The sequence below is a fragment of the Gymnodraco acuticeps genome, unplaced genomic scaffold (assembly GCF_902827175.1).
Source record: "Gymnodraco acuticeps unplaced genomic scaffold, fGymAcu1.1, whole genome shotgun sequence".
Lineage (NCBI taxonomy): Eukaryota > Metazoa > Chordata > Actinopteri > Perciformes > Bathydraconidae > Gymnodraco > Gymnodraco acuticeps.
Window position 1 is genome coordinate 2,664,100 of NW_022989894.1, and position 13,689 is coordinate 2,677,788.

The following is a 13,689-nucleotide window of genomic DNA, read 5'->3' on the forward strand; positions in this document are numbered from 1 at the left end:
AATGTCCTCTTTTTCTCTTAAACTTGTTTTGCTCTTTGATTTCGAGTTGTGATATTCTGCCTGTCAGTTGACTTGACGCACTAAGAGCACATGACTTTATCTAATTAACGTTTATTTTTGCATTCTTGAGTTTACTGTTAGTCTTGACTAGTCTGTGTCATTGTAGCTGATTTATTGTGGACAGTTATATAATACTAGTGTGCCTCTACATCTTATTTGATCAGTTTTCCTATGAAGAATACTGAAAACGTAAAGCTTTACTTGGATAACCAACATTTATTTAATCAAATGGTCCTGTTTATAAGTTAAATACAATTAAAGCTGAATAGCTTAATCCAATCGTTAAAGCTGACCTACCTAACTTTGGTCAGTAGATGGCGCCAACAAATCATGCAACAGAGCATGACCCTTTGCCCACGTGTAGTCACTATTTCCTGTAAGGGGTTGGACTATTCTATACACACCGATATATCTGTTTTGATTAGTTATTTACGCTATGGAGGAATTACCTGCGGACGTCAAAGCCTTTCTTCTTAACCACCCTTTCCTCCAGTTTACAGATGGCAAAAAGGTTGGCGAGCTAATTCCATCAGATCTCACGAAACACACTGTCGTACAATGTGATGCTAGCCGTAATGCTAAATGATCACATGGACCCATGCAGGGTGAAGTGTTGTGATGATTGCATGGTCACCTAATTTGTTGTTTTCAGATCAAATGCACTCTGAATGGCCATGAGTTTCCATGCAACCTGACGGAGCTCCAGGCGTTTACTAAAGGGAAGAAATATGAGAAACTGAGTACGACTGCCGAGTTCAACTACAGACAGTATGAACCACATGTTGTACAAAGCTCAAAACAACCGTAAGGAAGAATAATGCTTACCATATTATTTATAAAGACAATCACATTTCTAATCTTACTTGCAGAAATTGCACTAGGAATGCCATAATGTATCATCACTCAAAACATGTCGTGTAGCTATCTGCATTTGTGTGATATATCTTTAATGTGATGTCTCCTGTCTGTTTCCCAGAAAACAGCTCTTCTGCAGGCTGACCCTCAGACACCTTAACCGACAGCCTCATCATGTCCTAAGACATGTCAACGGGAAACGCTTCAAGAAAGCCCTCGAAAAATGTCAGTCCATTACTTATCTGCAGGCATGTCACCTTGTTCTTTACAGGTTGTGATCTTAGGTATAGACTGCTTTTGAACAGTAGAGTATGTTAACAGTGATTCTCAAACTTTTTTCAATAATGTACCCCCTTTGAAAAAAAAAAATTCAGCCAAGTACCCCCTGATCAGCGCAAAAACTATTTGTTAAGGAACAAATGCCTATATAAAGAGGTACAGTACAGCGCTGCACCATCAGTGTCTGATTTATTAAAACAACAACCTTGTAACTGAGAAACACTTAAATGCTACATTTCAAATGTTTACAATCCATCACTAAATTCATGGCAAACCAATTTTAACATCATGCAATAACACTAAGGCGACATTAGTGCATTGATCTGATCTTTTTAATAAATTGTACTTACAATTTAGTGAGAAACATGGGCTTGTGCTTCACTGAGGATCTTTGTCATTCTGACAGGGAGGCAACTGCAGTTATTATACTTCACGTTTTGAAATATGTGTAACTGTTCATATAAAACCCACACTGCTCAAACTTCCTTACTTTTCCCAAAAATTGTTTATTTATTTATTTTGGGGCATGGGGAATGTAGAGAAACAAATATATGAGCATTTTATGAGCATGGGATTTTGACCCCTCATATAAACATATGCCTAATGCTGCGCTATACTCTGCGGCCGCAGGCCGTTGCCAAGCAACGCTTATTGTTTAGGTGTCCTTTGATAAGCAGGCAGTCATATAATTAGCTAGATCTGATAGATTTGGACATAAACGCGAGTGAAGTATAACCGGACGCGAGAGAGAGATCAGAGATCAGATCAACTGCTGCTGACGGAGAACACGCAGCTCTGCATGATCACAGCTCCCCCGCTGTGACGGACCGTTGAGTGGAGCAAAATTAAATACACTAAGAGTTAGACCTAACACACTTAGCTATTTCATCTACTCTGGAACTAGCTAAACTAGTTATACATACACGTATTCTTTACTGTCGGGTCACTTATTACAGGTTCAGCGAGCTGCACGAGACTGAGGGGCTGTCAGGAGAGGGAGAGGAAAAGAGAGCACCCTGTTTATTTTTCCCATTTTATTATCCAGAATTACTGTAAACCTTTGAATAAAGTAGTTACTATCAGTAGTTTGTTTACATGCATTACTTATGTTGTTTTTTTCATTAACATAAAATAAATCTCACGTACCCCCTGCAGTACTCCAACGTACCCCTAGGGTTCCGCGTACCCCCATTTGAGAACCACTGTGTTATACAACCTTCGTGACACAGACTTTTCGTGTGATATTCTAATCCGGGAAGGAAATGGAAGCTATCATGATGATCGGATTACTTAAAAAATGTATTTCTATGGTATCACTGTTATGATCAAGAGAATCTTTCTAAATCTGCTCAGGCAGTTATTTTGTGACAATATTCACATAAAGATTGGACTTCACCATCTATTTTATATGTACACTGTAGTATTATTTCAGTTCTTATCAGTGTTGCCATTGTACCTTGGTTCTTCGAAACTCATTGATAATATTACTAAACGTTTATCACGCCATTCTATTTAGAGCTATATGTTTGCCTAGCAGTTACACATAATTGAATCTGGGCGTTCACATCTTTTAAGTTATGAATAGACAAAAAACATTAAATTGTTCTCTCAGTATGATCAATATTGAGTCAAGCTATTCAACCTCAGAAATATTTTATTATTTACACTTTAAACTTACTAACATGACTGTCTCATTCCTGCTCTAGATGAGGAGTGTGTGGAGCTAGGGATTGATTATGTTCCAGCAAGACAACAACGGAAAAAGCCCAGAGACCCTGAAGAGGAGGCCAGTCGGGGGAAGACCTCAACACATGCGGGAACTTCATCAAGTGACGAGGATCACAGTGACTCAGAAGACAGCATGAGTGACCTCTACCCCCGTCAGTATCCCAAGTGCACACACTGTAGACATCTTTGTCCACTTTTTATTATGGTTATTATGTCTAACTGTGCGTCCCGGTGGTCTGCAGAATTTAACTCGAGGCAAAACCTCTTGAATTAAATCACTTGTCCGTCTGAATGGTGGCTTTTAGGATAGGAGTTTTAGTTTGCTGTAACCCTGTTATATGTTCCCACAGCTACTATGTTCAGTTTAAAAGACGAGCCAGAAGAAGTTGTAGAGGGTGAAGCAGCTAAGGAGGAAGATGACTTCAAGACAGATGAAGATGAAGAGATGGAGGTGGAGGTGGACACGCAGGTGCAACAGCAGAAACGCAAAAAGGTATGTAGAAATCTACAATACATTTTGTTTTTTTGTGTAATTCAATTCATGTTAATAGCTGTCGCTGATGAAATGTTATTTTAATTATTGTTTCATTCATTTTTTTAGGAACAGGGCGGGGGTGGTCTTCAGAAGAAATTCAGAAATAACCGCTGGAAATCGGGGCGTAAGAAACCAGTTAAAGTGCCCAATGGACAGTAAAAAGAGAAACCATATACATATAGTATTTTTATAACTGGTAATCTGTCAGGGATTTACACAGCACGACCAGTTTGGAGGAGTATTCCTTTCAGAGCCAGCCTGACCTTGTCCTATGTGAACATCCTTTCGATCTTTCATATTTTCTGCATGTGAAAATGTGTCTGTTGTCAGAGGTGTGATGTTGCACAGTTCTAAAGAGGCTGCTTTATGTAAGGAGGAAGATGTGATAGTGGCAGTAAACACATCATTTTGACTGGATAAGTTGTATTGTCTGGTTTGCAACCAAGTGTTCTAGTATAAAATACAACGATTTGGATTTACTAACATTGTCTATGTTCTCTTTATTTCATTGCCTGAAGAAGATGAACATAAATATAGATCTTTATAAAAAGTGACTTTAGCAGGTACAGTATGAAAAAGCTATTAGCAAGTCATTTGCGATTTGACAGCTACATCAGCTTTCAGTATGATGTTAAGCTGTAGATAACAGCTCTTCCAGTTTCTTTTAATGTTTCCCCCATGATGTACACATTTTCTCTACAAAAACATTAAGTTGAAGACTATGTGGAATTACTCCGCCCAGGCACTGCATTAATTCATCTAGTTAACATGTAATTAAGAATTGTAAAATATCTTGTGTAACCACCAAATTGTTCTTCTGAGCCTCGTCATCATTTGCTATCAGGGAGTGTATATATGACTTTCCCAAGGCTTTGGTATCGACAGTTAAAGAGCCACAGTGCCTCCTTCAGATTTCCCTCCACAAAGCTGCAGCCAGGCATTTTTAGCAAATAAGAAGCAGCATTAATAGTTAGTTGAAGGCAGAAATTAATAAACATTATGACTCAAATTCATTACATTATTTGACTTGTGTGTGCAGCTTTTACTTCAGTGAAAAAGCCTGTTGTTTTTGTATTCATTCATTTACACATTCAATAATTGTATTGTGTTTTTGAAATTATGATTTTCAAATTCAGCTTTTGTTACAACAGGTTTTCTCAAGACATTTCTATTGCTATCTTAGACTTAAAGTCTAAGTCTAAGATACCAATAGAAATGTTAGAGCATAAAAGCAAATGAAGAATCATAAAAGCAGTAAGTCAAATAATTCTATCTATAAATAGACATTTCCAATAAAAGAGTAAAGTTTATTATAGAAAAATGAGAGGCATGTTTTACTAAAAGTAGCAAGAACAGTGTATACATACTCATTCAAAATCTAACTTGTATTAAAGTACGAGATAAGTACAAATATTTAAAATAGACTTCAATTGCCCAAAGTAAAAGTACTTATTATGCAGACTGGAGCATTTTTGAAAAATACTATTATGTAACTCTTAGTTAAATTATATTGTTCACTGCTCCTGAAAACTGGTACTCAATTACATGTCATCACTTACTAAATGTGCCAGCTTTACTTTTATAAAAGGATTAATAGACCATAATAAACATTTTTAGCAAAGAGGAATGAACAGGCATTGTAAAATATCTTGTGTGACCACCAAATTGTTCTTCTGAGCCTCGTCATCATTTGCTATCAGGGAGTGTACATATGTTTTAAGACTTTCCCCAAGGCTTTGGTCTCGACAGTTAAAGGGCTGTTACCCTGCTGAACTCTGCCCGCTGACAGACTCAAGCCCATACCCACCACCCACCTGTTTATATATTTTACTGTCAATTCCGTTTACACTGTATATATTCATCTGTTTATAGCTATTTATAATTATTCTATGTATAATAATTCCATGTATAATTATTCTCATTATGTAGACTCCTGCACTGCTTTTTTGCACTTCTGGTCAGATGCCTAAACTTACATTTCGTCGTTAGTACTGTATACGTAATGACAATAAATTTGAATCTGAATCTGAAGAGCACAGTGCCTCCTTCAGATTTCCCTCCACAAAGCTGCAGCCAGGCATTTTTAGCAAATAAGAAGCAGCATTAATAGTTAGTTGAAGGCAGAAATTAATAAACATCATGACTCAAATTCATTACATTATGTGACTTGTGTGTGCAGCTTTTACTTTACTAGTGAAAAAGCCTGGTGTTTTTGTATTCATTAGTTTACATATTCAATAATTGTATTTTGTTTCAAGAAAGTACTTTGACATTATGATTTTCAAATGCAGCTTTAGTTACAACAGGTTTGCTCATTAAGACATTTCTATTGGTATCTTAGACTTAGAGTCTAAGATACCAATAGAAATGTTAGAGCATAACAACAAATGAAGAATCATAAGTCAATAACGTAAGTCAAAATAGTAAGTCAAATAATGATATCTTTAAATAGACATTTCCAATAAAAGAGTAAAGTTTATTGTAGAAAAATACATCAGTGTATAAATACTCATTCAACATCTAACTTGTATTAAAGTACAAGATAAGTCAACATAATAGACTTCAATTGCCAAAAGTCACTTACTAAATGTGCCAGCTTTACTTTTATAAAAGGATTAATAGACCATAATAAACATTTTTAGCAAAGAGGAATGAACATCTGTCCAAAAAGTGAAACCTTCCATATGAACTACTTTACATGAGAGTGTGCAGCGTTTGCAAGGCTGAACAAAGACATATTCTACAGATTATGGTAACAATGAATTGAGGTGAGGTGAAGATAATAATCCTGTGCTCATTTAATCAGTAAAAACCTGTAAACAACACTGAAGCTGGTTCAAGCCCCTGTACGGATCAGTATACGTGGCATACAGCGGTTGCAGTACCATCTAGGGGGGCTCTCACTCGTCAAATCGCGGGGCATTGTGGGGCGGAGGCGGCCTTTCTCTGCGTTCAGGCAATCGGGAAATCTTCAAGTAAATAACGTTAACCGGTGGGAGGAGCAGTTCAAACGCTGCCTGCAAAAAATACCGAACACATCAAAATTGTGTTGCGCTGATCTTTACTTATTAAAATAATCGTTATATTAACGAAACATGGGGCAGGAAGAACTCATGAACACAGCCGAAGACGTGGCAGACCAGGTAACTTCAGTTTTAGCACGACAGTTAGCCGCTGTTAGCATGTAACGGCTAACTAGTTTCTCTCTGCATGAAGTAGCGTCAGCTCTTCCTAGCTGTTTCCTGGAACGCTGTGAAGCCTTTTCAATAAGTGTTTTTACCGTTAGCATGCTTATTTACGCTAATGTTTTTGCATGACAACTGGTTGAGGTGTTGTCATGTGTCTCCAGATGGGTCCATGGGCTAGCATTATTATTTCACACAGACAGAATGAAACTGACATATGTTTGGGAGCGAACAACCTAGTTTAATCAATATCAATGAGGAATTTGCTACATATATGTGCCAGATAGTTATCTTGTCGTCTCCTTCTGGTTTATTAGTCATATCTAAGCCAGGCAGTGCCAGACAGCAGTTGGGAAATTACTCGGCTTAGCCTCCAAGTTATTGGCTAATACTTATTAGACATATTTGGTTTTAAACCCGTTAGTGTTTGACATTGCTGGTGGCTTAGAGTTGCAACATATCTCAGAAGCATTTGGTTTTCCTAATCTTAGTTTCTGCATGTGGCCTTGACTCCACACAACTCACCAAATAACTGAATATAAACATTACCTTCACTTTTTTAAAACATGCAACAGCTGCCTTGTATAGTTGTGTCTGTCTGTTTTTGTTGTACTGATATGACTTCAGGCAATGCTCTGATCTATTAGAGTTGAGCTGAGTTATCAATATCAGATGTCAGGTTTGCCTGTGTCACTCATGGTCCTGTGAAGAATTAGGAAAAAGTCCCAGAGCTCTGATTTTGTTTCCTGTACCTTCTGTCCTTTTAAAAAGTTACTGCAGTCTGGCTGAAAAGAGTTGTGTGCAGTAGTGTTGGATTTATGTCCTTGTTTTGTTGCTGGATAAGCAACCTTTTTTTAAATCTCATTTTAGTAGTACTGTCAGTTTAATCATCAAGTACTAGAGTACGTTTTGTGTCTGTTATGGCAGCTGTGTTGACTGAACTCAATCGATATGCCACACACTGCAGCTCATCCCTAATCTAATCACAACTGATTAAGTTATACACTCCTATCACGAGTGTGTATTGTAAAACATTCAGAAAAAGGGAACCTGCACTTTTTCGCTTCATTTGCTTAACAAACTCTGCAAGCCCATTTTGACCCAAGCTAACATGTTTCTTACACGTTACTTTACAAAATGGTCTATTTCTAGGCTGTTGCGGGGACCTCGGATTGGCTCCCACTTCATCCATTCATGTACCAAATAGCAGTCGTCATAGCGGGAGTTGGTGGACACTGATAGGCTGCCGGGGTCTGACAGTGCTGATGTGGACTGCTCAGTAGGAGGAGCTGTGGGCAGTTCACTATACCTCTACTATGTCACTGTACTATCTAAGGATCAGTTCATGAATTATGTTTGAGAAAAGATCGTAGGGTATTTTATTGTTTTTTTTAAACATTCATCATACTTCAACTCAAAATAATTTAACATCAAGCTATTTAGGGTATTTTGAGGATTTGTTATTTTGTTGACGACAAAAGAACTTAAACACTGGGAACATTCTGCCTTTTGAAATCGGTGCAAAATGTTCATAAGCAGTTAGTATACCTTTGTAGGTTTTGTTTTTTGCTTGAATATTAAAGATGGGTATTCTGAATGGGTAGAACATCATGTACAGATTGACCTCTTAACCTCTTCTTTTAGTTTTAAACATTTTATAATAAAAAGTTGTTGTTGTAATGAAATGATAAAGAATCAATATTGGCGTCTAAGTAGCAGCTATGTCAAACCGGGCTACTCTTAAAGTGGATTAAAAGGTAAAAAGACCAACACTGATCCACTTTGTGTACTTATGTTACACATTGCAGTTCCCCGGGTTACTAAATCAAAGTAAAAACGTTCTCCACAGGTAGCACACCATCTGCCATATCTTCAGGTTATGGTGTTCGCTCTCCTTTTTTACAAGGGTCAGTGCTATGTGGCACTAGGGTTTCTCTGGAGTTTATTTTTGCCAGCTAAGCCTATCCAAGGCAGCAATTCAGTGTTAAGTGACTGTTGCGACATTCACTTCGCCTTGCAATTGTGGGTTGATTCCCATTCACATAATTGCCCATGTAAATAATAATTACTAGCAGGCCTGATGACTTATTTTCTTTTAATGATTTTAAACTCTTGGGAATATTGTTGGCTTTTTTTAAAGGAGTCTTTAGGTGACTGTTCAATACAGTTGAGTGACATTCAGCTTTCTGTGTTACAGCTTGGGCACCCAGTAATGTTACGTCTGAGTTCTGCTCTCCTTTGAATCTTCCTCTTTGCACTATAAGCCATCCTGTTTCTTGTCAATAACTTCTCCTCTTATCTCCCTCTTTTGCCCAGTTTCTGCGGGTAACAAAACAGTACCTGCCGCACCTGGCACGTCTCTGTCTCATCAGCACCTTCCTGGAAGATGGCATCCGCATGTGGTTCCAGTGGCACGAGCAGAGAGACTACATAGAGGCTACCTGGAGCTGTGGCTACTTCCTGGCCACGTGCTTTGTGCTGCTTAACCTCGTAGGACAGCTGGGTAAGTGAAAGGGAGGCAGTGCTCTGTGAGGTTACTGTCAGGACATGAAATTAGATTTTGAAAGTAAGAAGTGGCATCTTTTGGTCGGGTTACTGGGTGGAGTATTACACAACACTAACAAGTGATTCAAATGGCTAACCAAAAGATGTTGCTTTTGTAATGCTAGCAATACAAGAGTGTGCTTGAAGTAGTGGAAGCTAAGAGCTTTACCAAAAATGTAAGACATCAGTTTCAATATGAAAAACAATTTGTGGCATTCTCAAACATTTAAATAGGTTTGTGATTCAGGGCAAATATGTATAAAGTAGGAACAATTGACAAAAGTGCTTTTCAGCCCCAATTGTTTCCACATAAGTTGTGCAATAGATACAAACACAGTGAACTTCACTTCTGGGTCGTAAACCATCAAGCAGATTAGTGAGGTCACAGATAAATGACAAGACTTGAATGAGCCTAAAAGGCAGCTTACCTGTCCACGGATCACTTCAGAATTGCAGTGTGAAAATGCCTCCCTGAACTCATTAAACACATTGAAAACTGCCTCCCAAATACATTTTTTTAAATTATTTTAAATAGTTAAATAAAGCAGCACCTCCAGTGTGACTTCACTTTTAATACGCCGAATCTAGAAACCATTGTACTTCTCTGCCAAAAATGCTGTTCTTTCAGTCAAATGTGATGTCTATGATCTAACAGAGAAATTATAACTATTACTGTTGCATTTCAATTTGTCGTTATAAAGAAGAAAGTTGAAAGCCAACGCAGTGTGTTGCAGACATAATTACCATAACTTTGTGTGTGTGTGTTTGTTAATAGGTGGCTGTGTCCTCATCCTCAGTAGAAATTTTGTACAGTATGCCTGCTTTGGACTGTTTGGCATCATAGCGCTACAGGTGAGAACAATCATATTACATTTCTATTGTACACAAGTAATGTATCTTTGTAACTAATCCTTATTTATTTTTGTACCCCTACCAGACTGTTGCATACAGCATTTTATGGGATCTTAAATTTCTGATGAGGTAAGTGTCAGTCGTAAAACAAACTCTATTTGTATTTATTGGAATATTTACATCTGGTTTGACCTGTTTTATGACTCCTAGACATAAAAAGCCTGTTTCATTTGTTTGATTCTAATATACATACACATTTTGAATTTTAAATTGTACTGCTCCTGTTCACAGTTCAGAACTAACCTAATTCATTTGCCACTATGTAATGCTTTTAGTGCAGCATTGGACATTTTCACTTGCTATGGTACTAAATGAGAAAGCGACTCAGTTATCAAACAGAACCCATTCATTACTGTGAGCAAGACCTGTGATTTATTTAAACATCAACAGGACAGAACAGTCTACAGCCATCAGAGAAATCCCATAAATACAGTTCTACAGTCGAGTTTGGCTGTTTCTGCTTTCTGTATGTTTTAATTCATGTGATGTTGGTCGTTAGTATGCAGTCAGGGTAAATGTAAGTGCTGGAAGGAGAAGTTATGCTATCAAAGAGAAGCCAATTGTTTAGCACTGGTTACTTTTAAAGTAAGTTAAAATATCAATATGGGCTCTGATTGGCGTGACCAAATCAGTAAGTGTTTATTTGGAAAAAATAACAGATTCATAATATTAAGAAGAACATGTTGCAGCCACACTGATCAACCTCTGAGTGCCATTAATGAGTTCCTTAAGTGTACAATGTTGTGTGTTTTTCAGATGTTTTATGCACTGTCCTAAAGTAACCCTCCTCTCTCCTCTCCCAGAAACCTCGCCCTCGGAGGGGGTCTGCTGCTGCTGCTGGCTGAGTCTCGTTCGGAAGGAAAGAGCATGTTCGCTGGAGTGCCCTCCATGGGAGAGAGCTCTCCAAAGCAGTACATGCAGCTGGGCGGTCGAGTACTGCTAGTGCTCATGTTCATGACTCTGCTGCACTTTGACTCCAACTTCTTCTCTGTGAGTATTGACAACAACATAAACAGTTTTAACATGGATGGATATAACATCTTCAGACCAATGCAACGCCACCAAAAACATCGATAAAGACATAAACGTAATTAGATTAAGAGTTCAATTAAAAACATTTATGAGTTTAGGAAATATGCTTATTTACTTTCTTGCCAAGAGTAACAGGAGAATGATGCAGCTACTCCCATGTCTGTGTGCTATGTGAATATAAGTTATTTATAATAAGCTGGAAGCAGCGGAAGCGGCTAGCCTGGTTCTTCCCAATGGTAACATATTTTGTCTTACACCGTAAGTGCTAAATAATTAAAACAATACATCTTGTTTGTTTGAATCTGTATAAAAAAAACATAGTAAAAATGACAATTCTGTTGACAGAGGGAAGACGGAGGTAGAATAAGTATAAAACAAATCAAATGTACTAGGATGACTCACATTCACTTTCCAAAGCTTCCACAACAGTTAAGCTTTTGAGGTTCTATTCATTTTAGTTCAGTGAGTCATTGCAAATTAATTTGCATACTGATATGTCTATTTTACATGATAACCGCACTCTGTAACGTGCAGATCTTCACGCAGCTACTTAAACATTCTTCCGCAGATCCTGCAGAACATGGTTGGAACCGCCCTCATCATCCTGGTTGCCATCGGCTTCAAAACCAAGCTGGCGGCTCTGACCCTTGTCATTTGGCTTCTGGCCATCAACATCTACTTCAACGCCTTCTGGACCGTCCCCGCCTACAAGCCCATGCACGACTTCCTCAAGTACGACTTCTTCCAGACCACCTCGGTCATCGGCGGTCTGCTGCTGGTGGTGGCACTTGGACCTGGCGGAGTGTCCATGGATGAGAAAAAGAAGGAGTGGTAGGCAAAGGGGGTTAAGACGAGAGGATTGCACAGCACCACTAACTTCCCCCACCAACTGGGACACAAAGACCCTCCCTCTCCTCCAGCTCCCACCAACCAGGGTACAACAGGTCTTTTTTTTTTCTAGCTTATTTTTTATTTGGCCAAATCCACAGACACCACCTCGCCCATCTATGGACATTTTTTCTATTTTCCTCCAGACTAATATATTTGTTTTTTAGATTTTTTTTCTAAACCATACTTGTATGTCCTTTTCCCCCCCATGACAACAAGAATACAAAAGGACCATGTATTTCAAAGTGCAAGGTTAACAACTAGTGGATGATGACTGGAAGAAGAGATTTATTTGTTCTGTGTGCAGAAGGAATGAAAACAATTTATTGTATTTTACGGGTGTTAGGCCATGAGTTATAATAGATTAATGTTCATATTTTCTGAATAAAACCATGTTATTGGATCAAGTGCAGCATTTTGGGTTTCCACCCGAGGATGTTGATCTTTTTCTGCCGTTGGATCTTGGAGTGTTGTGAGATTTTTCACCATAACGAACTTGTGCACTGATTTGACAGCAAATTGCATTGAATCTCCAGGTCTCGCTTCCCATCTTTTTTTCACACCCTTTCAATACATCTGGTACACCTTCAGTCTCAACTGACTCTTGTTCATGGGAAGTCGAGTCTGGGGGGACGTTGTATACAAAGTGGTGGATTTCTTGACATGCTTGATTGAAATTTCAATGCAATTGTTAGCTCCAGGACTTGTTATTGGGCACTTTGTACTGTACGTCTTGCAAATGCCTGACTAGTGAACTGTATTTGAAAGTATAATAAGGGGGGGGAGGCTCAATGTTTGTGAAAAAAACATATTCTGCGATCTAGAAAAGCAAAGAGGACTAACAGAGTCACTAGCCATCCGGACTTTGTCTTTGCTCTGTGTTTTTTGCCCTGTGTAAGAAAAAGTTAAAATAAAAAAAAAGTTCAGTGTATTGATTTTCAGAAGTTTATATTGTATTTTCGATCATTTGTTTTTTTTGATTTTGGAAGTTCATGGCAACATTAAAATTCAAAAATATAAAGTCACTGTCTCAATCAATCAATGTTTATTTATATAGCCCAATATCACAAATGTTACATTTGTCTCAGTGGACTTCACAGTTTGTACAGAATATCAGTATGACAATACGACACCCTCTGTCCTTAGACCCTCACATCGTACAAGGAAAAACTTCCGAAGAAAACCCACAGTTTAAAGGGGAACATGGGAGAAACCTCAGGGAGAGCAACAGAGGAGGGATCCCTCTCCCAGGACGGACAGACGTGCAATAGATGCCGTGTGTAAATTGAAAAGATAATACATTTGCAACATAGGTAGTCCAAATGTTTGGAAATGCATGTGTGTATAATAGGAAGATGAATCCACGAGGATATCCATCCTGGACCTATGATCCAGGACCACAGCCACCACTCAAGATCCAGGGCAGAGGAGCGCAGGATCATCCATGACTCCGGATCCCGGCGTATACAGACACCAAAAAGAAAGACATTTGGGGAAGCTGGGTTAATCGGAACATGAGAGCACACAGGTATAGACAGAGAGAAGGAAGAAGTAAGATGTCCCCCGACAAACTAAGCCTATATCATACTATATATACTGTCTCAAGGTTTTAGCTCTTATTTTGTTCTTAGATTATGTTCCATAAAGAGGCTGAAGGACATTGTCGCACCA

General features: G+C 38.4%; 2 protein-coding genes across 2 annotated transcripts; both read left to right on the plus strand.

Moving 5' to 3' along the window:
- Nucleotides 1–398: 398 nt before the first annotated feature.
- surf2 (surfeit 2) lies at nt 399–3,940 on the plus strand. The gene is made up of 6 exons (XM_034204936.1): nt 399–571; nt 713–864; nt 1,037–1,140; nt 2,901–3,074; nt 3,273–3,415; nt 3,524–3,940. Exons 1-6 carry the CDS (start codon nt 497–499, stop codon nt 3,614–3,616), a joined length of 741 nt encoding a protein of 246 aa, XP_034060827.1. The 5' UTR covers nt 399–496; the 3' UTR covers nt 3,617–3,940.
- A 2,369-nt stretch (nt 3,941–6,309) lies between these two features.
- surf4 (surfeit 4) lies at nt 6,310–13,039 on the plus strand. Its single transcript, XM_034204923.1, has 6 exons — nt 6,310–6,600; nt 8,959–9,145; nt 9,962–10,038; nt 10,124–10,167; nt 10,902–11,088; nt 11,699–13,039. Exons 1-6 carry the CDS (start codon nt 6,553–6,555, stop codon nt 11,963–11,965), a joined length of 810 nt encoding a protein of 269 aa, XP_034060814.1. The 5' UTR covers nt 6,310–6,552; the 3' UTR covers nt 11,966–13,039.
- Nucleotides 13,040–13,689: the final 650 nt, after the last annotated feature.